Source organism: Lissotriton helveticus, chromosome 12, assembly GCF_964261635.1.
Source record: "Lissotriton helveticus chromosome 12, aLisHel1.1, whole genome shotgun sequence".
Classification (NCBI taxonomy): Eukaryota; Metazoa; Chordata; class Amphibia; order Caudata; family Salamandridae; genus Lissotriton; species Lissotriton helveticus.
In genome coordinates this window covers 650,652,179-650,677,693 of record NC_136073.1, presented here as the reverse complement: position 1 = coordinate 650,677,693, position 25,515 = coordinate 650,652,179, and the positions used below count along the sequence as shown (strand labels likewise).

The following is a 25,515-nucleotide window of genomic DNA, read 5'->3' as shown; positions in this document are numbered from 1 at the left end:
ATGGAGCCAAAGACCATATGCAGCACTTTCCAGATGTTGACTTTTGGGTAAAACATGTCAGGTGAAAGGTGGATGATGTTGTTTCAACAGACACCGGAGCTTCAAAAGAGTACACTTTTTTATGTAAACGAGGGGGAGTTAGAAGTTTAGAAAAATCCTCCGCTTTTATATTGATCTTGGTTAAACAGGTCCAGCACTTATGCATTCCAGAATCAGGCCAAACAGAAATGACTTTTCACTGGTATTTCCAATCCGTTCAGCTAAGTTTTACAAAGTGATAACAGAGTGGGCTGTTGGGTTTTTATTCACACTCATATGGCAATAATGCGAAGAGAGACTAGACAACCACTGTCGGTGCCCAGGAGAACACAGGTGACCCCACCTCCCTCCGGGTTCCAACAGGCACCTCAGTACCTGTGCTTCAGAGATTGTTGGTGCCCCTTGTCACCGCTGCTGCCTAGAACACCACCTAACCTCACATCCACTGAAGAGGAAGACATCAGTGAGAACATGGGAAAAGGAATGAACGTCCCCCATCTCACTGGTACAAATAAGACTTCACTTGCTTTCCATAGTAGCCTGAGATTTATTCAAAACAGACTCACCACTCACAAGGCCCTTTACACTTCCCCTGAAGATGCCTGGCGGTCAGGCTAAATAACTCTAGTTGAAGTAGCCCATCATGGATTGCTGAAACAATGCTTGTTTTTTTTAAGTCTCGACCTTCAAAAAGGAGACATTTATGGCTCAAAATGTTTCCGGATGTGTCAATATTAGGCAATGCCCGTCTACCCTCGCGGCTTCAGCAGGTACGCCTATACTTGTGTATCTCTAGCCACTGGTGCACTTATCACTACTGCCCACTGCACGAACACCCAGCCTGTCATCTCAAAACACATAAACAAACCAACATGTGGTATTCAGTTGTATGGGCTTTGAACACGCCCAGCACTTAACATTGTTTTTTTCGTCTGCTTTCACAAATTCCTTTGCTTTAATTTTTTTTTAATATTTCTTTTTATTGAAACTTTTAACAACATAAACAAGAGAAAATAACAAGGCAATACAATCAATCGAATGGCGAAGCGTCCTGCGGGGGGGGGGGGGGGGGGAAAGGCATAAGATCATAATACAAACATTGACATTACAGGATGGGAGGAAAGAGGGATATAGCAAGTCCGGAGACAATCCAAGCAACACAATAGGAGGAATGTCGGGTCAAGGGGAAGGAGGATCCGCCACTAAGTGTGTGAAGGGAGGTGTACAGATGTCTCCCCGATAGGAGTTCCATCGACCCCAAATCTTGCCCCACTTGCGGGGCCTGCCACATGCAACATACACCGTCTTCTCTCTGAACATGCACCAGTCCATATTTTCCTTCCAGGCCAAGACTGTGGGCGGCCTCTGAGAGCCCCACAACTGGGCGATATCCCTCTTTGCGATCATATTGCCAAGGGTCACCCACTGAGTCTGGGCCAAATCATAGTCATTGGGTTCCCAAACATTCAGCAAACATCGTCTAGCTTCAGGCAGCAACGCAACACCCGTGACCTCTTCCATCACTGCATGCACTCCATTCCAGAAACGAACAACCACCGGGCACTCCCAGATTATATGGAGAAAAGTGCTCAAGAGGCCGCAACCACGCCTGCACAGCCCATCTGAAGCATAACCCATACTGACCAATCGTGGAATGGTAACATAGATCCTATGAAGAATCTTAAGCTGTACAAACCGGAGGCGGGCCGGAATTGCAACCTCTTTCGGCGAGGATACCGCCGACTGCCAGTCCTCGTCATCTAACTTCAAGCCATCACCGGTCCAAGCTTCCCTGAGGCGCTGTAGAAGGTCGGTCCTATTGTTTATCAACTTCTTGTAAATAAGCGAAATCGTACTGTTGGGAACGTGTCCGTCAAGCACCCGATCCTCAAGCGGCGAAGCCTCCGGAACAGTAGTGCCCGGAGGAAAAACCGCCATCAACGCGTGTCGGATCTGAGCATATCTAAAAAACTCCTTGTCACTCAAGTCATACTCCAGTCTCAATTCCTCAAAGGTTTTAACCCGATCCCTAGTCCATACATCGTTCACCCCGCCTATACCAATAACGTCCCATCTATCAAAACCTTTCGTCTTCCACAGGGAGACTAGCCTCTCGGAAGCGTAAAGAGGGGTTGCGCGTGTGAGTCTATCCTTCCATCCCATTGCATCGTTGGCACGATGCCATACCTGCACAGCTATTTTGGTAGGGCCAGTAAGCGTCCTCCCAGCGGATTTCGTATAAAGCGCCCTGTTGTAGTCTCCACCAGGCAGCAACCATCTGTCCATTTCGAACGCGGGATTCGACGCGGGGTCGTACATGCCGTGGTTAATCGCCCCCAGCTGGGAGGCCCAGTAGTAGGGCTTAATATCCGGGAGAGCGATTCCACCGTCATACCAAGGAAGTGTTAACTTGGCAAGGGCTATGCGGGACCGCCCTCCCCATATCAGTTGTCTCTGCATGCTTTCGACCTCTCGAAAGTAACTGGCCGGGATGGCATCAAAAGTATTCTGGAGGGCATAGAGAAATCGGGGCAGTGACATCATCTTGAATAAAGCCGCCCATCCGAGCGGGGACAACGGAAGTCTACGCCATGACTCAACATCGGACCGCAGGCGCCGAAGCGGGGTAGCAGGTTACGTTCAAAGCGAACAACAGGATCCAAGGTGATGAACACCCCCAAGTATTTGAAACCCGCGTGTACCACCTGTATTGGGCACCCACACGGCAAGAGAGGAGAATCTCCCGAGAGAACGTACACGCAGGACTTGGACCAATTGATCACAAGGCCAGAGTTTTTACAGAAGGAAGTCAATACATCGAATAGCACTATTAGCGACTTCCGAGGAGACGTGAGGTATAGCAGGATGTCGTCAGCATAGAGCGACACTCTGTCCTCGAAGTCGGGGGTCCAGCGTATACCCTTCATTGACGGTTCCCACCTCAGCCAAGCCGCCAAGGGTTCCAAAGCAAGGGCAAAAAGAAGCGGGGACAACGGGCACCCCTGGCGAGTACCCCTCCCGAGAGAAAACGAGCCAGAGACACGACCATTAACGACCACCTGAGCCAAGGGGTCATGATATAGTAACTTTACCCAACTGATGAAAACAGGGCCAAAACCAAACTTGGCGAGGGTGGCCCAAAGATATGGCCATTCCAGCGTATCAAACGCCATTGTGACGTCCAAAGAGGCCAAAACGGCCGATTCACACAGCAAGGACGCTCTCCCAAGGGCGCCATGCAGACGCCGAAGGTTAAGTGCCGTATTACGGTGCGGAATGAACCCGGACTGATCCGGATGGATCAGGTCGCAGACAACAGTTATCAAGCGATTCGCAAGCACTTTTGCAAGGATCTTAGGCTCGGCGTTCAAGAGCGTGATGGGCCTGTACGACGCGCAGCAATCCCGTGGCTTCCCCTCCTTGTGGATCACAACGATAGATGCAAGTCGTTGATCATAAGGGAGGGTACCAGCTTCTAGCGATTCTAAAAACATAGAGCGAAGATGCAGTGCTATTTTATCTGGACGTAGCTTATAAAGTTCGATGGGAAGTCCATTCGGACCCGTGGCCTTCCCGGATCTCACAGAGCGAACCGCGGCCGCTAGATCCTCGACGGAGAGTGTCGCGTCCATCAGCTCCCTATCCAGATCCGACAAGCAGGGCAAAGCAATATCACTAAGAAGCAGATGCAAGTCCTTTTCCGGTCTATCCGATACTGGGGAGTAAACGGTTTGGAAATACTCAGAAAAACACTCCACAATCTCAACTGGGTCAGTCACTCTCACACCATCCGCCTTCTGAATCAAAGGAACCACACGACTAGCCCTCTCCCTCTTGTCCAACCAAGCAATCAACTTTCCGGTCTTATCACCCACGTCATACAAACGGCCTTGCTGCTCCCTACTCCTCACCTTAGCGGCATCAGTGACCAGTGCTCTATAGTCAGTTTGTTTGAGGCTGAGAAGGAGCAACCTGTCCTGAGTAACATCAGATTCCAGGTCTCTTTCTATGTCTGATATCTCAGTTTCAAGTTGGACCACTGCCTTGCACTTGCGCTTCTTAGCGTTATTAATTAACGATAAGGCGTGACCGCGGCTGACGGTCTTATAGGCTTCCCATAGCGAGACAGATGATGACACAGACCCCACATTATCTACAAAATAATGGTCGAGCGATTTGATCAGTTCCGTTCGGATCTCAGGGTCACGGAGATACCAAGGGTTTATCAGGGCTACCCGGCCCTCAGTTCCCAGCCCAGTTTCCATTACAAGCCATAAGGGGGAGTGATCTGAAATACCCCTAGCCAAGTGTCTGATTTCTTTAACCAACGGGGCCTGTGTTGCGGGCATCAGGATATAGTCTAGTCTCGAGAGGCTACCGTGTGCACCAGAGTGAAAGTTGTATTGCAATTGTCCAGGGTGGAGCACCCTCCAGCAGTCTATCAATCCCAGAGGGTCAAGAAAGCCACCCAGCCAAGACTGGGACCTCCCAAGATCCCTAGGTGGGTAGCGATCGCTATGCCCGGAGACCACTGAGTTGAAATCGCCGCACACCACAAGAATGCCTTCTGGGAGCCCCAGTATCACCCTCCCCAGATCAGCAAAGGTCGTAGCCTGAAGGCCAGGTGGGACATAAACGGAGAGCAGAGAGATGACTTTCCCCTCCCACCGTCCAGTAATGGCGGCGTAACGCCCCCTGTCGTCAAGAATGACAGCGTCGATCTCGAGGGGGAGGGAGGCCCTGACCAGGATACCCTCCCCCCTAGAGCCAGTGGTGAAGCCGGAGTGCGCAAGGAGACGGTAGCCCCTTCGATTCATAGCATGACTTGTATTGCCTATTAAGTGTGTCTCTTGCAGCAGCACGATATCAGGGGAGAGACGTCTCAAGAGTTGGAATACCACACCACGTTTTTTCCTGTCCCCCAACCCGTTAACATTCCAACATAGCAATTTTAGCCCCCTACCCCCCATTCCGAACATGGTCGCAGCATCCACCCCACATTAGTCGCAACAGCCAAGTCCAAAAGTCCATTAATATAGTGCTTTGAAATGAACCAAACAAAAACAACTACCCCCCTCCTCCCCCAGTCTACCCCAGAAACAACACCCCCCACCCTGCACCCCTGCGTTAGACTCAAAGGCCCCCCCCAACTTGCAGTGTGCCTGTCGCCCTAGCAAATAACTAATCTACGAAAAGAAACCCCCAAGGAGGAAGAGACCCACGTCCTCCGCCACCCCTGGAGAACCAGCTCAATTAAAGCGAATTAAAGGATCCGCAAACCACGGCTGAAAGGTCTATATGAAGTCCAGCGAACCAAGTCCCATTACTATTCCTGCTCCATCGGGCCACCTTCGGCTCTACCAGAGTGTTCAGGATGTTCCTGCCCCCTGGGCAGCGTATCGATCCAGTCACTTGCAGCCTCAGGGTGATCAAAGAAGAACGTCCGATCTCCATGTACCACACGTAGCCGGGCTGGAAATAGCATTGCATATTTCATGTCCCTGTCTCTCAATCGTCTCACTCCCTGAAACCCCATCCTCTGTTTCTGCACCAACTGAGTGAAGTCTGGGTAGAAACTCACCGTCGTTTTCTCAAATTTCGTGGGGCCACCCAATCGCGATGCCTGCAGGATAGCGTCCCGATCACGGAAATTGATTATCCTGGTAATTATGGGCCGCGGGGTAGCACCCAGCTTAGGTTCACCACCCGGCACTCTGTGCGCCCGCTACACCACAAAGAATTTACTCAGGCCTTTGGGTGCCAGATGGTTGACGATGAGGTCCTCCACGATGAGGTCAACATTTAAGTTGTCGGAATTCTCAGGGACACCCACAATACGGACGTTGTTCCGCCTAGCACGACTTTCAAAATCCTCCAGACGGCGGGAGAAGAAATCATTAGAGGACCGTAAATTACGGACCTCCGTCTGTAGGTCGGAGACATCCGTCGTGAGGCTAGAAGTCTTCAAGTCCAGGGATTTAACTTTTTCATTCGTTTTAGCTAAATCCGCCCTGATCAAGTTGACATCAATCGCCACTGTGTCCAGTTTTTGAGCCAGGGTTTCATACTGCACACCGATTGAGGTCTTCATACTCGTAATGGCGCCCATAACATCGTGCAGAGTCAGGTCGTCGTCCACCGTAGAATCATCTCCCTTGTCCACCGGATGCTTGCCCGTTCCACCGAGGGGTTCCCTTAGGATGGGTGTATCGATCCATGACATTAGATTGTATGGAGCCACCACGGTGAACAGTCTTGGTCTTTCGCTTTTCAACCTCGGGCTTGCCGGCCATCTTGGAAGCTATGTCCCCGAGGGGACCCTGAGATCTGGTGAAAATGGCTATGTCAAAATCACTCACAGATGCTCATCCAAAGGACAGTGTGTCTCACGTCACACACCAAGCGATGATGTACGGTCCCAGCCCTGGAGTAGGACCACGAAGTGAAGCAGTCCCCAGGCAGCGGGGTCAAATCCGCGGCGTAGAAGGATCCGGATCAAAAACGAAACCGAAAGCCACGTCCAGGGTCGAGAATCGGATCAGGGGCAACCGTTGTTGTTCAATTACCGCCCAGGCAGATATCAACTCGAGCCCGGGGCAGATCCGTGGAGCAGGCCAGGAAAGTTCAGATTGTCATAAAATCGGTTCCCTTAGACCAAATCAATTTTTCAAAGCAGCTGGCAGATCAGCTGGGTTGCATCTTCAATGATCCGTCGTCAGAACCAGGATTATAGTCAGGATAAGTGCCGGAGGTGGCGAAGGTCCGGGAGCCCTGTGCTCACGCGACCATCCCGGTTGCGCGTGAAGCTCCTCCCCCTCCTTTGCTTTCATTTGTGAATAGTATACATTTGTCCCCCCTTTTGGCTGTTTTGTTCCACCCTTCACACTGAACCTGCTACACGGCTTCTTTCACTATTGGCCAAACGTTTTAGTTTGGTGCACTACTTTTTCTTCTCTCCTCACTGGTCTCTGGCACATGGCGCTGCTCCCAGTTCACATAATTTCCCTGAGCAGTTCCCCGACACCACCACCTACCCCTCGCAGCTTGTTTTGTTCACAGTTTTCTTTGCTTATGGAGGCCTGTGTAAATTTCTTTTGTTATTGGGCTGAAAAAAAGCAAAACTGAGTGAAGAGAAAGAAGGCCTCCTCGCTGACTGAAGGTGGGAACACATGCAAAAGGTGAATTTGCCCTCGCTGGAAATACCACCTCAGACATTAAACACCTCTTAAGCAGTCCTTACAGAGAATCCCAACCCAGGGTATAGTCTGTGAGACCCTGTGTGAAATGAACGACTGAAGGGAATACGACTGAACAAAACTCCTGCCTCTCCATTAACCAATCAATAGCTCCTATACGCTGTTATTACTGACAGAATATATACAAAGTCAGCTCTCGGGTTCCTTCGGCGACACACCGGAGGATGAACAGCAGCAACCGCCCAGCCTGGAATGCCCCTGAGGCACTCTCTAGCAATAACATTCCAGCCACCATGATATCGCATTGCATCAATCTTGGAAATACGAAACACAGAAGTTACTGTCTAAACACAATATGTATAGATCGTTGCATCAATTTATTTATTCTGAACACACTGATCAAGGATTCTCCTTCTGTTACCATGCTAGAATATGTTGCTCTTGCAATATATGTTATGAAGCAGAATAATCCAGTGACCCGCAGCACATGGCACTGCCCACAAAAGTGGCTTTGCAGATTTTGTTACTTCCCGGAAAATGCCTCTATAGGTTCACAATGGGTGTTTCAAGAAAGTGATGTGTGGACATGTGGACCTAAGTCAACCCATTGTGTAAACTAGTGTTTTTGCATTGGGACTGTTGCATAAAATTAAGATGATTCTGTTTGTTTTATAACGTTGGGTCTCGTTTGCGGCCACATTTAAGATTTACAACTTGTAGATAAGATAACATTGACCTCCTAAGATGTGTGTAGGCTGAACTAGTCAAAATCTGTTGTGACCCACAGTTTGGAAAACACTTATTTAGAGTGCAGTTGCTAAACTATACATGTCCAAGTGTTTTGAGTTCCATTGTGTGATAAGGCTGGTTAGATGTACCAGTGCCATCTTAAGGACTTTGAGACCTTGGCAAGACATATTTTGGAGTCTCCAGATCAGGAAAACCTTACAACTCCACTGCACAATGAGAGATCCTTTCAGGAGCACCACAAAATAAAGAGTAACAGCTGCCTGCCAAATGGCACTCCAATTAAACATTGTTGATCACTGGAGTAAACTATTCAATTTTTGTTGCAGTTAAGAGGCTTAATATTCTCGTTGAACGACGCAAGGCCTTATCACCTGGAAACCAAAATCTGCAGAGGAAATCTGCAGAGGAAGATTTTCTTTTCTTTTTCAGATATACCAGTTCAGCCTTCAAGAAGAAAGTTCAAAATTTTACCATGACTACTAGTCGTTTATCTGATTCTCCTCTGAATCGCAAGTCTATGCCGTCTTCAATGATTGACTTCCTACCGTCACTGAAGCGCCAGCGTGTTACAGGGGAGTCTTGTCCAGTGCAACCAACTAGTGAGGCTAGTAAAACTCAGCAAGAGTCTGCCAAGGACAGTCCACCTTTACAAAGACTTCAAAGTGTGCCAGAGAAAGAAACTGTCAAACTCCCTGACTGCTGGAACACTAAACAGTGGTATTACTTTCAAGAGGAATATAAATGGTTGTATCTTAAGTCAGGCAATATTGGATGTTCTTCCTGCAAACAGGCTAAATCAACAGACCTTTCAGTGCACAATAACACCCAGGGCATGCTCATAATTAAAGTGTGGGCAGATAGCGAGGTTGGTCCTGCCGGTGACGGAAAAGCTTTCAGGCAGAAACACCTCAGGAAGAAGATTATGAAGCATAAGGCAAGCGCTGGTCACTTGGCAGCTGAAGACATTACACACATGTATTGCAAAACAAATGGAGAGCACATGCAGGGTATTTGACATTGCCTACTACTTGGCAAAAAAAGATCGCCCTTTCACTGACCACCCTGATCTAATTCTCCTTCAGGCAAAGAATGGTAGTGCAATGGGCCGTGTTTTGCACAGCAATGTGACTGCAACTGAAACAATAAAACACATGAAAATGCAACAAAGATTGGTCTGTTATATCAGACAACACAAACCAAAGATCACAGTATTAATTGATGAGAGCACTTCTAGTAGCAATGCTTCTACCTTATTCATCTGCCTCCGTGGCATTTTTGGAAATGAAAGTACCCCAGTGACCATCTATTTCGGCCTTCTGGAGCTGGCAGAAACAAATGCCCTTGGCATAAAGACAGCTGTCCTAAGCTACTTCGAAAAAGTTGGACTCACAAAAAGTCTGCTACATGATATCTTGATTGCAGTGTGTTCAGATGGAGCAGCAGTAATGTTTGGTAAAAAAGGAGGAGTAGTAGCCTTGCTGAAATCAGAATTTCCAAATCTTGTACTGACATGGCACTGTTTGGCTCACAGACTAGAACTTGCTGTGGCAGATACAGTTGATGAGGTTGCCGGGGTCAATCACTTCAAGATTTTCATTGACTCAAATCAAATCATCTTTATTCGGTTTTCCATTTGCAAAAACCATAAAAGTACATAAAAAAAAAACACAATAAATATTAAAACTGTTATTCATTCTGTATCAAAACAGTGTTATAAAAACTTTTTGTTAAAATCCATTTTAAACGTAAAAAACGGAAAAAAGGGAATTCATTCATATTTTTATAAATTCATACGGTGCCTAATGCATAGTTTTAGATACTGTGCCACAGATTTTGTCATTAAGTTATTTTCCAGAAATTGCAACGCCAGATAGGCAGGGCGACATCTACGAATGTTCATAACTTTTAGTAGTGGTAATATCCAACTCCTGCGTAGTGGCGTATAAAATTTGCAGAAGAAAAGGACATGAATTGTGGACTGTGGCGACATTAGGTCGCAGGGACACGCTGAAGTATTATGAGACCAAACGTTCTGGGTAGGAAATAAAACCATGTAATGATATAAATTAAACCTGAAACGAGTGAGAAGAAGTTTTTCAAATTGTGATAGATCGTACTGTAAATACGGTTGAATAGTTGGAACCAGCTGTATTAATAGGCAATGTTGGACTGATGGCTTTCCTATTTCGCTCAGCATCCGTAGTTGAGATAGATGCGACAGACAGAGGGATTTTAGTTCTTTTTTTGATATGTCTGTTACTGACAGTGGGTCATCAAAAAATCTTGGGAAGCCGATATCAATTAGAAAGGATTTTACATAATCCAGCCATTTTATCTTTGTCATGTTCTCTAATTTCATGCAGTCCTGTATTATTGTTCTTGTGAGCTGGCACTCATCCGTTGCCCATATTCTGCGCCATAACATGATGGGCTGGATCTTAATTATGTCAGATATATGATCTACCCCAAGTTCGAGGTGACATCCGAAGGTGGTGGTGCTTTTTGGAACGGCTAGTAGGAATTTTAAAAAGGAGTTTTCGACTTTTTGTAGTTGTTCAACATTTGTTGTTCCCCAGACTCCTGCTCCAAAAGTGGCTGTACTAATGCATTTTGCATTAAATATCTTAATCATTTCATTCTGAGGTCTTCTTCCCAAATGAAGAGAAAAGGCTTTTAAGGCGCCAACTGTTCTTGTTAGCGCTAACTTCCGGGAATTAATTGCTTCTTTCCCATTAAACACCTCGTCAATAGTGATGCCAAGATAAGGGTATGTGTTAGTTCTTTCGAGGGGCAGTTTATCCACGTAGATTTTCTTCACTTTTTTTCCTTTAGTGCCGGCGTGCATTACATAGGTTTTCTTTATATTGACTTTTAGATTTAAACTGGTCATAAAAGTGCAGTAGTTGTTTAGAGCCCGCTGAAGCTGCACTGGTGTTCGAGCAAGAATTACCGCGTCGTCGGCATATAATAATGCTGGAATCTGCCGACGACCGGCTTCTGGGAGATCTTTAACGTCCTTTAACATTGCAGCCTCGAGACCGTTAGTATAGAGCGTAAATAAGAAAGGGGCCAGCCCGCACCCTTGTCTGACCCCCTTCTGAATTGGGAAGCTGTTAGTTAGTTGTCCTGCTGTCCCAAATCTAACCTTTCCCCTAGCTCCGGTGTATAACTCTCGGAGAAAGTCTACTATGGGAGATTCAATCCCCATTTGCAGCATTATTGACGAGAGCTTTGAATGTTCCACACAGTCGAACGCTGCTGTGAGGTCGACATAAACCATGTGTAAGCAGGACTTTTTTGCTGTTACATATTTTCCAACCAGTAGTGTTAGGTTCAGAACCTGGTCCACAGTACTCAGTCCTGCCCTGAACCCATATTGTAGGTCTGAGAGTACCCCTTGTTCTTTTGTCCACTCCTGGAGTCGGTCAAGAAGTATACGCCCTGCCATCTTCCCAACCGAATCCAGGAGGGAGATTTTCTTGAAAATGGGGAACAGAATCAATGTTGACCAAGAATCAGGAAGATCAGTATCCTTTGCTGCGTTTAACACTTTGGTTAAGAGGGGAGACCAAAGATCTGGTAGAAATTTGTAAAAGTCCATGGGAACAGAGTCTGGTCCTGGTGCTTTGCCAATTTTGGCTGTTTTTATTGCTTTCATAGTTTCGTTGATTGTGAAATGTATTTCTATTGGCTATTTCACCGGTGGGAGAGGATCCGGGGAAATTGAGTCTCTGGATTTGACCTCTCCGAAAACCCCTGAGAAATGTTGCACCCAGTCCTCCGCATTTATGGCGACGTCCAAAGAAGGACCATCATTGTTGTCTGTTAAGAAGGGGATTTTAACTATTTCCCAGAATGCTGTACTGTCTTTTAGGGTGCTACTTTTTTGAAGTTGGGTCCAGAGGTTAGATTGTATCTCCTTTTTTCTTTGTTTGATTGCCTGCGTATAGGTCTTTCTAAGTTTAATTACCTCTTCTCTGTTTCTTTGTTTTTTAGTTAAGGCTTTCTTTAAATCAGAATAGGCTTTTGTACATTTTGTATTAAACCAACCTTTTCTTGAGGTGTTATTTTGTTTGTTGGGCCTGGTTAATTCATTGCTTATGGTTTTCACTATTACGTTGTAGCTGTTCATAATCTCTGTTGAAGTTGTAGAAGGGTCTAAGCATTTGTCAATTTCCTTACTGCATGTTTTAATTATTCTCGCACTGGTAGTTTCTTGATCTACTTTGCCCCATTTGAGAGTGTAACTGTTCAATCTGTTCAGTATTAATGCTTCCTGATGTAGCAAACCGGGATAGGCCTTGTCTGTTTTCGTTCGTAGGAGTGGTTCTAGGTACGTTAGTCTAAGTGGAAAATGGTCACTGAGTGCGTTTTTGTCCACTTCAAAGGACTTTATACGTATGGCTTTGTTGATAGATACCAGGATATAGTCTATTAAGGTTTCATAGCCTCTTCCGTGAAAAGTTGAGGTGAATTGAGTTATAGGCGTTTTTATCATGTTTGCGAACCCTATATCTAATTCGGACATAATAGCCTGGAATTTGGTACCTTCGACGGTGTGATTAAAGTGAGTTATAGAAGTTCCATGTTCATCTGTGTTCCCACAGGTAGAGGTATCACTTTTATTACATAGGTGTAGGTTGAAGTCTCCTCCCCAGATTATTGTATGTGAGACTTTGGCGTATTTTGTTTTTTGATCGTCAATCTCATCGGAAACTTCATTTAAAACCTTAGACAACTCCATTGGGGTCAAATTGTTATAGAAGTTTATAAAGGTGTAAACCTCTTGATTCATTCCGTGGATGTTAATAATCTGATAATTCTGATGAAGTTGTATAGGTGTTATTTTGCGGCACGGCCAGAGGTTGGAGATGTATGTAGTTAAGCCGCCTTTGCTTCTCCCTGAGTTTGACCTTATTGCTTGGGAGAAGTATGTTCTGTATCCCACAAGGTGGATTGGGTCATTCAGCCAAGTCTCCTGGAGACAGATAATGTTATTCGAGTTAACCAGTTCTAGAAAACTTTTTTCCAGGTGTTTAGTTGCTAGTCCCGCCACGTTCCAAAATAACATTTTCCTGGCAAAGTTTTTACTGATGTTGACAGGTGACGATGACTGGACAGTGATTTCTTCTTCTGATTGAATGAAGGATGATTCCAAGATCAAGTTTGACGCATATATCTGCTCTTTTGGGGCAGTTTGTGACAGGGTCAAGGGTCTGATACTAGCCTTAAAAAGGCATTGACAATCTTGAGTCTGTTTTGCCGTAGTTTGAGATTTTATCATTTCTGTTGGTTTATGTATCCTGGTTTTTGAAATGCAAGGAGCTTTGTTGGATAACTTGCTCCTAGGGTGTTTGGCTGACGTTTTTGTGTAAACTTTGTTATTAGACAGAAAGATTGTAGTGTAATTCTGTGAAAACGGTCAATCGACCATGTCTAAGCAGCTGTAGCTGTTAAAAGTTGGTATTCCAGTCTATGGTTCCCTATGAGGGAGTTGATATGTCCTCCTACCATAGTTATTCCAATCACCCCGATCTTTATAATCGTGCCCCCATTCTCCCTGATACCAGCTCCTTTGATTATTTCCATGGCCCCAATTTCCCTGGTTCCCGCTTCTCTGTTCGTGGTTAGACTGATTCCAAGACCAGTCTGGGGGCCAGTTAGAGTCCTCAAAACGATGGCCTTGTTGAGGATAGAAAAAGGATAGACGTTTTACTTTTATTCCTCTGTTATTTCCCGATGAATCCCATGAACATATATAGTCCACAGCACGAGGGTTTTCTAAGTTGACAATTATACAGTCACCGGGAATTGATTTTGGTTGGTGGCCTATCCATGAGGCCCTTCTAGCTGTAGTAATTCTGGTGACATTATTTGGATGGTTAGGTCTGTTAGTGTTCAGCCAGTGGCGGGTTTTGTTTAGTAAGGACCAAGTTGGTTCATCTGTGTCATTACTTAGTTCTGGGACTCCTGTTAGGATGACTACAAACGGTGCTGCTTCCGGTGGGAGGTTTACTAGTTTGGGCCATCTTTTGTTTAGTCGGTCTGGTTTGTTAGTTTGCCTCTGTGTCTGTTCATGACGAGGGATGTTAGATTGAGGTGGTATGGAGGGGGTATTTCCTAGGAGAGCTTTTGTTGCAGGGCCATTTGCAGGGGGAACATTTACCAATGATTTTTTTTGTGAGGTCGGAGCTGAATTGAGAGCTACTTGAGGAGTCTTAGTGTTTAATGAGGGAATTAAATTACTTGGGTTTTTCCCTGGCTCTCCAGGTTTTGCGGTTGTAATATTTGTTATGGCTGTGTCGATAGCTGGTTGTTCTGGTTTGTGTGTAGGCTTTGCATTGCCTAGAATAACATTAGATCCAGACGGATTTAGGTATTCTTTATTTCTTGGATTTGAAGTTGTTTTTGAAGTAGCAACTAGTATGGCTACTTGCTTCTCTATAATTTCCAAGCTTTTTTGGATAGGTTGTAGCTGATATTTAACTATTTCAGCTATTTCTTTTAGCAGTGATAATTGTGTCTTGTTATTGATAACATTTCTTGTTGTGAGGGGAGCCACGTTTTTTTGGTGGATATGCTTAGAATTAGCTCTGTCGTTATGGTCTTCGACTATAAGTACATCAGAATTAGTGTTACTGTTAGATTCTGTAGCTGCAGTAGATTTACTAATATTGTGATTTTGATCATTGTTTGGGTCACACGATTTAAGAACTGAGTCAGAATCTGTTTTTGATGCGGATATGTTTGTTGGGTTTTTTAAGTAGGTTTCTTTATGATGCGGGTGTTTGGGGATTGCTCCTTCCCTAATCCCTCTTATTTCACTCTGAGTGGGTTCGTTTAGCGTTAACTGCGGACTTGCAAAAATATCAGGGGTCTGCTCGAGACCCTGGGTCAATTGTGAGTCGGACAATTGTGAGGATACTGATAGATCGACAGTGTTCGGTATTGCATGTATGTCCGCGTTTGTTTCCAAATTGATGCTGTTTTGTGGTAGGATGTTAGGGGTTCGTGCCTGTGCCAGCATGCCCATTGATGAGCGTCTTGCTTGATCTAGTTCGTAGGAGACTCGCCGGTCGATCATCATTACGGTTTGATCGATCGTTTGATTCACTTTAGTGATGAATTGATCGATGGGGCCTACAGTACTTGCCATATTTTTTAGAGTTTTGCTCCTGGAGCCTCTGGTGGTCATTGTGTATAATTGATCCGATCAGGTGAACGGTTGTACTTTGCTTATATTGGGAACAAGGAGGATGTCAGATCGCTGGGTTACTTACTAGTCAGGAATTTACCTTATGTTGGTTATTAGGGGGGTGGGCCCAGCCCAGTCTTCTCCGGACTGTGACGGGCTAGGACGGGCCCACCCTTGGCCCAGGCTTCGCCCAGCGTCCCGCTCGCGTCCCGCGAGGGGGAACAGTGACGCCCTTTATGCGCCTCCTGGCGCGGCGTGCTGACGGTGGGGCTGGAGACCTCGAGGGCTGCCGGGAGTTGTAGGCAGCCCCTCGCCTCACTCCCCTCGGCGGCCCCACTGTCAGATGTCGGGAAACAGCAGGGCGGCGGGAGGGTGGCGGTGGTGAGTCTCTACAGCCCGGGGGTAAGTTGATATTACAGCCTTCTCCTTTGTGCAAAAGACGGGTCAGACAGTGTTGGCCAGTGCGGGAAAAGCAGCGTGTCACAGCTCGCTGCAGCAGTGACGCCCTTTATGCGCCTCCTGGCGCGGCGTGCTGACGGTGGGGCTGGAGACCTCGAGGGCTGCCGGGAGTTGTAGGCAGCCCCTCGCCTCACTCCGCTCGGCGGCCCCGCTGTCAGATGTCGGAAAACAGCAGGGCGGCGGGAGGGTGGCGGTGGTGAGTCTCTACAGCCCGGGGGTAAGTTGATATTACAGCCTTCTCCTTTGTGCAAAAGACGGGTCAGACAGTGTTGGCCAGTGCGGGAAAAGCAGCGTGTCACAGCTCGCTGCAGCAGTGACGCCCTTTATGCGCCTCCTGGCGCGGCGTGCTGACGGTGGGGCTGGAGACCTCGAGGGCTGCCGGGAGTTGTAGGCAGCCCCTCACCTCACTCCGCTCGGCGGCCCCGCTGTCAGATGTCGGGAAACAGCAGGGCGGCGGGAGGGTGGCGGTGGTGAGTCTCTACAGCCCGGGGGGTAAGTTGATATTACAGCCTTCTCCTTTGTGCAAAAGACGGGTCAGACAGTGTTGGCCAGTGCGGGAAAAGCAGCGTGTCACAGCTCGCTGCAGCAGTGACGCCCTTTATGCGCCTCCTGGCGCGGCGTGCTGACGGTGGGGCTGGAGACCTCGAGGGCTGCCGGGAGTTGTAGGCAGCCCCTCGCCTCACTCCACTCGGCGGCCCCGCTGTCAGATGTCGGGAAACAGGAGGGCGGCGGGAGGGTGGCGGTGGTGAGTCTCTACAGCCCGGGGGGTAAGTTGATATTACAGCCTTCTCCTTTGTGCAAAAGACGGGTCAGACAGTGTTGGCCAGTGCGGGAAAAGCAGCGTGTCACTTCAAGATTTTCATGGACTCATTGTATGCCACATACAGCATGTCACCAAAAAAACAGAGAGAGCTAAATCTGGCCGCCAGCGAGCTAGACGTACAGCTTCAGAAGAGAGGGAAAATGCTTGATACTAGATGGGTAGCATCCAGTTACAGATCTGTGAAATCTGTTTGGAATTGCTTCGCTGCCTTGGGCAAACATTTTGAGAATGCTTCTAAAGACCCATCCAGACCCATAAGAGACGGCAGTAAGTATGAAGGTCTCTTAAAAAAGCTTACATCCTATTCTCTTATCAGAGATTTGGGGGTAATGTGTGAGGCACTTCAAGAGATCAAAGACTTATTACTCACCTTACAGAGGAGGGACATTACAATTGTTAATGCCCACAGACTTTTGGTTAGTCAAGTACGTATGTTTAGAGCAATGAAGGACTCACTAGGGGAGTATGCTTCTGCGACTCAGAGAGCAGTTGACGAGGGCAAACTCAAGAGTGTTCCTCTTTTCCATGGTAGAAGTAACTCTGTTGCCTTTAATCAAAATCAGTTTTACCAAAGTCTGTCTGTAAATATCAATAAACGATGTGCCCCGGATTCTGAGAAAGAACTTACAGCCAGCTTCAGTGTGCTAGATGCAGGCAACTTGCCTTCTGGTGATGAATGCATTCTTATGGTGAAACAGATATCCATAAACTGAGTTCAGAGTTTCAGCTGCCAGCAAGAGATACTTTACAAGTTTTTAGACTTTTCAAAGATTTTGGTGGAAAGAAAACCTCTGAAGCATTAAAAAAGTTAGTAGTTTGCATGGAAACGCTGCCAGCGAGTAATGCGGATTGCGAAAGAGGTGTCAGCGCAATGAACTTAATTGCTTGTCCAACAAGGGCCTCTCTTTTTGTCGAGACCATTTCTTCATGCTTATGGTAAAACTCAATGGTCCACCATTTAAAACATTTGATGCAAAGCTGTATGTAAAGAGTTGGCTGGCAAAAGGTAGAAGGTTTGCTGAAGAAAATTGTTGTGAGAAACCCCAACAAAATAGACACAGTGATTATCTTCAAGGGTTTTGGGAAATCCTGCAATAGATTTCTAAGTAATGTAAATCATTTTTACATGTTTTTTTTAAAGTGTTTGGTATTTTTATGGCTTATACTTAATAAATATCCCTTTTTGCCTATTTTATTATCCTTTGCTGGATGCGACTTCATGATTTTCTTAAGCACACAATGCAAGTTATCTTGATTTAGGCCACGTCCCTTCTCAGATAGGCCACACCCCTTTAAGAGATTTGTTACGCCCCTTTTAGAGCACCCCCAGTTTTTTACCCAACTTAAAGCCCTGTCTACAAGGATTTTGCTTTTATGTGTTGGAATATAAAAACTGTCGTCCCCGTCACCCTTGTTGACACTCTCATGACGATGTGATAAGGAATCTGGAAACTTTTGTTTTTACAACGCCATTGCGGCCACTTCTGGAGGCTGTGCAATTCATTTGGGTGCACTGTAAAGCTGAGCCACCATTGCAGTGTCAGAAAATGATCTGCATTACGTCTGTGACAGGTCGCGAGAAACGTGGTTACTTAATGTAAACGCCGGCACCTCCCATGCTCAGATGTGTTTTTGGGATTACTACATTAGCCTACCTCCTATCCTAATGTCTCCAAAACGACAGATTAGCGTAATGGCAACCTGCATAATCTGGTTGCACTGTGAATATGAACTTTGAATTTGACAGCTTTATCAAAAATGTGATAGACTCAGCCTTTCACCTTTCTGGCAAGGCTGAAATGAGTACCATTTCGGTTGAGTACTCCTAGCTGAATACCTGTTTTGAGGCATATGTTCATTGAACACATTTCGTTTATTGAAATGCATTTTAAAAATATCAAATATTTGGTGAGTCGCAGTGGCAAAGTGAAAAAGAATGTACTAGTACTGTACTAGAGGTGCAAGCCTATGCCGACAAGAGTCACTAAAATCAATACAAGTTAGATGTAAGTGTTTTTGGCCTTGTTCTAATGTTTTAAGAGAAAAAAGGTGTGTCCTCTTTCCTGTCAGGGTTCTTTCCACTGACACCCCCACCAGCCCTCTCCCTCATCTAGTCTGTTCTAATCTCATCTTACAAACTCACAACCGCCCTGTTCCCAACTCCCTCTGGTATTCCTTATTCCCTGCCCCATTCTTTTCTAACCATCCCTTTCTCCCGTCACTCACTCACTTCACTCTAAACCATCTTTCGCTCTCTCTGTTTCTCACGCACATTTCCTGCTGCGGTATCACGCTCTCTCCTGTCATGCATTATCCCCGACCCATTACAGCAACTACTTCCCTATTTTTGTAATTCCTTTTTAGGTCGCGGCTGACGAGAGCAACGCATGTGGCTGGCGAAAGCAGCGCACATGCGCTGCTCTCGTCATACGAGAGCTTCTTGGAATCAATACAGATTCCAAAGCTCTCGGAGGCGGAGTTGAAGCCCCGCCCATCTTTTTGATTGATTCGCGTCATCTTGCATGCAAAACGGTGGCTTTTCATTGTAAAGGAGGCTTCTTAATCCCTTCTTGTTGCCCCCTTGTCTCCTTTTGGCCATGCCCACCGGGATTCGATCTTTTACCGGCAGCATGACACTCTCCCCTTCATTACTCCCTACGCACTTTTTTTTCTCTCTCAGCTTTGGCAACGTCACCTGCTTGTTTACTTTCACATCGCGCTTTCATGTAAAAGTAAACACGCGGCTGACTTTGCAGGTACCATGCTTGTTTTACTTGTTGTCTCTGTGGTCCTTTGGTTAGGCGATTCCTGTAGCACTAAAACATCTGACGAAGGCGCTTCGTATAGTAGGTTCCCACGGGATGGATACACGGCTACATGTACCCATATTCCGGGTTGTTTTACAAGGGCATAGGCCCTGCCCCTTGATCCTCGTTGTGTCATGCAAAACGCTGGCATTTCATTGTAAAGGAGGCTTGAAATTAAATGAAATGAAATTAGGAAGCAGCCCGCCTTGAACATGTCCCCGCAGATAGCCACCAGAAAAAATATCTCATCCAGAGTTGGGTTATACACCGAAATACCCTGATCCCAAACAGAAATTATGGCCTATCTGAGACAGTCCAATTGAAAATACTTTTTTTTTTACTAGCATCGCAGCATTCAAAAATTGGAGGTGGACGAGCCAATTTATTAACAAGGAGAGGCGAGCCAGAGCAGAGCCAAGGGTGCGTCCCAAATGGGAGAGCCTGTGCACGAGTCGATCCTTAAAGCGTTAATGAAGAAAAAGGAGTTTTGGAGAAGTAAAATATTTGCCTAAGATCAAAAAATGAAGAGGGAAAGACACAATCTACCGAGGGTTTCTTGGTTCACTCTGTACAAATAACATCTATTTGTTTTTCCTTATGTTAATGTTTTACCAGTTTGTGCTTTTTTCTGAAGTTTTTTATAGTGTGATTTTATGTGAGCACCAGTTACATTTTTACAGTGAAAGTTACCAGCGTTGAGACATTTTTACCCAAACATGATAAAGCGCAACACCAAACCGTGCAAAGTTGTTAGTAGCATTGTAAAGTTAGATTTCGGGACTTGTAGGGGGCATGAGGGTGCCAGATGTGTTTCTCACATTCCAATGGGGAGGTATTACCACATAGTTGTTAACAGGAAATAATCTCCTCCACAACAGTTAGTTTCTCTTGGCTGGTACTGAGAGGGATTTATCTAACCCCTTACAGTTGAATGCCACTGCCTTTGAAGCCGAGGAAAGAGTGGGGTACAAATGTATGCCTTCATAACGTTGTAGTCTTATTGAATCCAAATCATGCATTTTTTCACCTGTTTTGAATTAATGTCCCCATTTTCACTTGCATTTAAAAGAAAAATGCGTTTTAACAAGAAATATAACCATTGCCAAGCCGTCTAGAGAGAAAGTGACTACTGTATGCTGTTAAAAGATACAAATAAAACAAGCATTGGAAATGCAGTAGGTCTCGCCTTTGATTAAGTTAAAGCCATTTGCTTTGCTATACAATACCATTAGCATAGCAAATAGCTTTATCTTAATCAAAGGCGAGACCTATTGCATTTTCAAAGCTTGTTCCATTTGTGTCATTTATTTTTCACCCCCCTACTCTCCTATCCTATTTTACATTTTCCGATTCTACGCAACGTCATACCAATGGCAATACTGCTATGCAAATATGATCCCTCCAATGCAAACAGAAAAACAAAAGTAAAAAACATTGTCATTTAAAACCACAATAGGTCCAACTTTCACAAATGCAAGACTGATTGCAGTGCAAATGCTTGTTTGCCGGGGCTGCTTCTGCTTCCCAGTCTGGTCGTGGCAATGGGACAGGCCATACACAGCGCCTGTACTTTGTAGGGTTTACTTACTGATCATTGGAACTGCCAATTGTGAAAGCAATACATGAGTGATGGAGGTGAAAAACGTGTCCTTGTGCCAAACACTGGCGGTCCCCTTAGCAAATTATGCACGGATTATGTTCCATTTATACTGGTTTTCGGCCCACTCCTGGGACTCAAGTGCCCCTCCTGTTTCAAGTCCCTTTAACATCTGCAGGCTTTGGCATTGATGCTAAAAACATGAGGTCTTCAATTTGTTCAGCCGCAGATTAAATGTATATGTAAGGCAGTTCCAAAAATTACCTTTCAGTGGGGTTTCCCTCGTTGCAATCTCCCACAAAACGATCCCAAAGCTGGAAGGGAAAGGACAGTGTGGTTATGACATCTGCATGTTCTTTTATTTGAAATGCTTTTTATAAACACAGTGGGCCTAATCACAGACTGGACTTTGTTGCACGTTTAGTATTACTACAATAACACTACTCAAGCCCCACCTCAGCCCCAATCAGAAAAGTGCTCAGGGCCGTATTACCATCTGCAATCACTTACAGCAGCGAGGACTTTCCGGGCCACCTCATTAAAATTATCAAAAAATGACATCTAAAAGTCTACAAAAGAGTGCTCAAATTGCCATATTACACCAGGTGACCTCTGTGAGACTCGAATTTGGCCTGGAGACTATTAAATGGACTAGCATGGGGTCCTTTCTAAAGGATTGCTATACATGCAACACGGCAACGCCAAGCACCTTGAAATTTATTCAGCAAAATATATTCCAATATAAAAATAACCCATGGTTCACTTATCTAACGACGGCAGCCGATACTCTTCAAATCAACTTGACCGTTCTAAACACCTCACCACTCACGCACACTGCACTAAAAAATATATTGAAAAAACTGATTAAATTCCTCTCGAAGACCGCAGACATGGGAAATATTAAGTCCACACCGTCGCTAAGGGCCCTGGCAGCATCATACAACAACAGCCAAGTTGGCCTTCAGACACAATCTTATCTTAATTGCACAATCGGGAATGCTTTCCTAACCCAAATCTTGGCAGTAAGGATGCTGGCATTACAAATCAAAGGCTTCAACCCTAACTGGCCACTGCTCTCCAAGATTGTCAAATGAAGGGTTTGCGGCTATAAATCTGAAACTTTTTTACACTTAATTTGCTGCTGTCCGACATTGCTCGATTCCCGGCGAACACTATTAAAGCCATTTAAAAAATGTTTTTTTAATTCATGGCATAAGAACATGCAACAATGCAATGAACTGGATTATTAGTACCATGGTTCCCCTTGAACTGGTAAAAATAGGCACATTCTTTAAAGAAGTGCAGGACTTTCTTAAAAAAACACAACAAAGCATAGAGATGACCACGGATTGATAGCTATTAGTTCCTGCACCACGGACATTAGGCATTGCGAAGTCTGACCTCTTTGTAATTGAGTTTTAACATTTGGTAATGTATTTAATCCAATTAGTAGTGGATTTAAACTATTTTTACTTCTTTCATATAAAATTCGAACCAGTTTACCTATAATAGATTTTAAATAGCCACATTACACTAAACCTAACCAGAGGCTCCTGTACACCTTGAGTTTTAACCCTGGACACTATGTGCCAGTTACACTAGAGGGTATTGCAAGGACCCACGGTTTTCTTTTGTCCTTTGTATAACATGTATTTTAAATGATTTATATTGTCATGGTTTTAAGTAATCTACACAATAAACTTTGTATTGATTGATTGATACTACTCAAGTACTACTAAATTTTATACACAAACCAACATGTGGAGGCATCTGTCTCCGCCTCTGCCTCTCCTCTCTTTTCCATATGGAGATCTCAACCCTTACATCACAGATCATCGCCCAAGAATTGGAGATGCCTACGTTTTAGCAATAAAAGTGGGAGGGGCAGAAGGGAGTGGCTGATAATAGGGAATACTTTATAATAAATGACAGGAGTCTAGGGGGAGATAAGAAGGTGTTAAGGGAGAGGTAAGGAGGAGTTTCATTAGGGACATTGTACCTACCCACAAAAGAGTAAGCCCACTGCTATTAAAAAACTGCACTTCCTAAGTTACTACAGCCAAAAAGGACCAAAAACATTAGCAAAAATACTCCAACTCAGACATGAGGTAAGTCCAGCACTACATATGGCCAACCACTGGTACTGGAACATCCTCCGATAACAAATAATGGAGGCAGGGATTTAATATAACACCCCATAGGGTGTTGAAGATAAATGTACATTTTTTTTTAACACAATAAGTTTAAAGGTATTCTATTTATAACAATAGTAATATTTACCACATAATAAAGTAACATTTTTCTTCAGATGGCTTTTTAATAAGTGTTCAAAATAATTTCAAATACCATGTCCAAAAGTAATTAAACATTTATGGTAAAATAAAGTTATTTGTGCTGTGTGCTTTACATTTAAAATAACAATACTCAATTTCCATTAATGTTTAATACAAACATTTTCCCCACATTTTTAAAGTTTAATAATCTTTTTATTTTTTCCTATACTCTACTACACAGAGATCTATGCCTCTATGGTGGAGTTCTCTGTCTAGGTCTGATTAGGTACAAGTAGTAACTTTACACTCGTAAATAAAGTTCGACCCCATGGTTTCAGGGAATAGAGACATGTAAGTCTACCCTTTGTAGTAAATGTACACACCTAAGTGATTAATAGCCAAAAGTAGTACATTTACTACAAAGTGTAAAAGCAAAATTATACGTGTAGATTTACGCATGTGTAAATTTACCTTTGTGAATAGCTTCGTTGTTCGGTGATCATCTCGCAGAAATAATAGCATGCTGCACTTCATGTAAGCTCACTTCTGTTAGCTAAATTTAGTTATTCCATTACACAGTGAAACAAACAATGCATTCTGAGATCTGCAGGCCTAGATTATAATGACTTTACAACAGTGGCACATTTTGCATAAATCTAAGTCAAGTCTACCAAGGCACCAAGATTCAGATGTGAGCATTCACATTTCCTTAAATGTTTTTATCTGCATAGGGTCCGACCTTACATGATTAAATGTTTCAACTTTTTAAATATGGAACGACCACAGGTTTGACACAGTTCGCCAATATGTTTGTGACCCGCCCCCTTTTAATTTCAATATGTATGTTAAATTCATTGAAACATTTTAGTCCAACTCAATGTAATTTGTCATGTCATGTCAGTGACACTTACTTGTACATATATTTACAGAGAACCTTTATAACCACAAATGTACTCTGAACAATAACCTTCCCATAATCAAATACTGAATGAAGTTCAGTCTATTAAGCCTTAGTAGTACCAAAACCAATCTACTGGTATTGTGTTCCAATCGCATTATCAGCTACAGTGAATGGAATGTTCTCACATGTTTCAGTCATCTGATTATATGGAATACTGTTAATACATGGCAATTCGGGATCTCCACATAGTTAGTTTGGCATGCCTTCACCATCTCTTCACATGCTCTCTCCTAAATCCACCAATTCTACCCCTGCTGATACCAGCTCTCTTGTGAAGCCTTTCCAGGTTGTCAGAGTGGTGGCTGGGCCATACCAGCCTCTGTATCAAACAGTTGCTGCTTCTAAAAACCCACAGAGGCCAAGGAAGAGGCAAACTGCTGTAGCAGAGTGTGATAACCAGGGCAGTTTTCTTTAATTGGTCACATTTCAGACTAAACATGTTGTGTATTACACCATGCTGTCTATTGCACCCTTTGCGTATCCGTCTTTGCTATGATAGTCTCACTAAAAGGGAAGGAGTGCAACAGAGGCAAGAGATCTAACAGGCTTTAACTGAGCGAGGAGGTTTAGGGAAAGAGGAAAGTCAGCAGTAGTTCCTTGGAGTCCCCTTAGACTCATCATATAGGGTAGGCCGAATTGCAGTTGTGAACCCACCCAGGATTAATGGGATGACAATTGGGGCATCCATTCTGAATGAGTCTTCAGTAATCAATCGAAGCACACATATTGGCCCTATCTCGACTGGCAGGGTCTGTATGAAGCCCTCTACATTTTTGGAACATTAGTATGCTGAGTCCTTACCATGAGCAGTCAATTGCTCTAGTCTTGGCATACTTGTGGTATCTTATTGGTATCTTAGGTTACAAAGCCATTGGTACGTTAGGTTCAGTAACCAGGTGGTGATGCACAGACTTGCAACCAGCGCATCACTCTCGGAATCGACTGTTGAAGAGAGTTTGAACAGAGTTGGAGGGAGCAGTTTGTAGCTGATGCCAGCTATGTCTGAGGATGGGGTCTCAGAGTAACTGTACAGGACTTTGCAATTAGGTATGTTGTGTCAAAATTACCTTCTGTGTGAAATGCTGAGGCAGTTGGAGGCTTGAGTGTCCTCTTGTGAGGCCTGGCAACCTTGTGAGGCTGGAGCTGAACCATTTCAGTCCTTGTGCAGGTCTTGAGCACGACAACAGAGTGCTGCTCGCGCAGGACCTTGCCTTGCGAATTTGTTTAAAGTTGCATGCCTCACTATGTAGAACGTTTAAGGCGGCATGCAGCCATGTGGCCACGATATTAGATTGGGCTATCATGCATACCGCAAAAAGAAAAGGTGCCATGTCTTATGGAGAGCAGGCCTCAGCGTTGCAAGAGTTCTGGAATTGCCTCCGGTGCAGCAGGAGTTCCTGTGTGTGTCTTGGTGA

At 44.9% G+C, this 25,515-nt stretch overlaps 1 protein-coding gene across 2 annotated transcripts in view; it reads right to left on the bottom strand.

Annotated features, from left to right (window-relative positions):
• MLKL (mixed lineage kinase domain like pseudokinase) overlaps nucleotides 1–25,515 on the bottom strand; it is an 888,605-nt gene that overhangs the window by 65,495 nt on the left and 797,595 nt on the right. For both annotated transcript variants that reach the window (XM_078670353.1, XM_078670354.1), the window contains exon 9: nucleotides 21,131–21,180. In XM_078670353.1, the coding sequence (XP_078526479.1) occupies nucleotides 21,131–21,180 (50 nt within the window). The remainder of the gene's footprint in view (nucleotides 1–21,130; nucleotides 21,181–25,515) is intronic.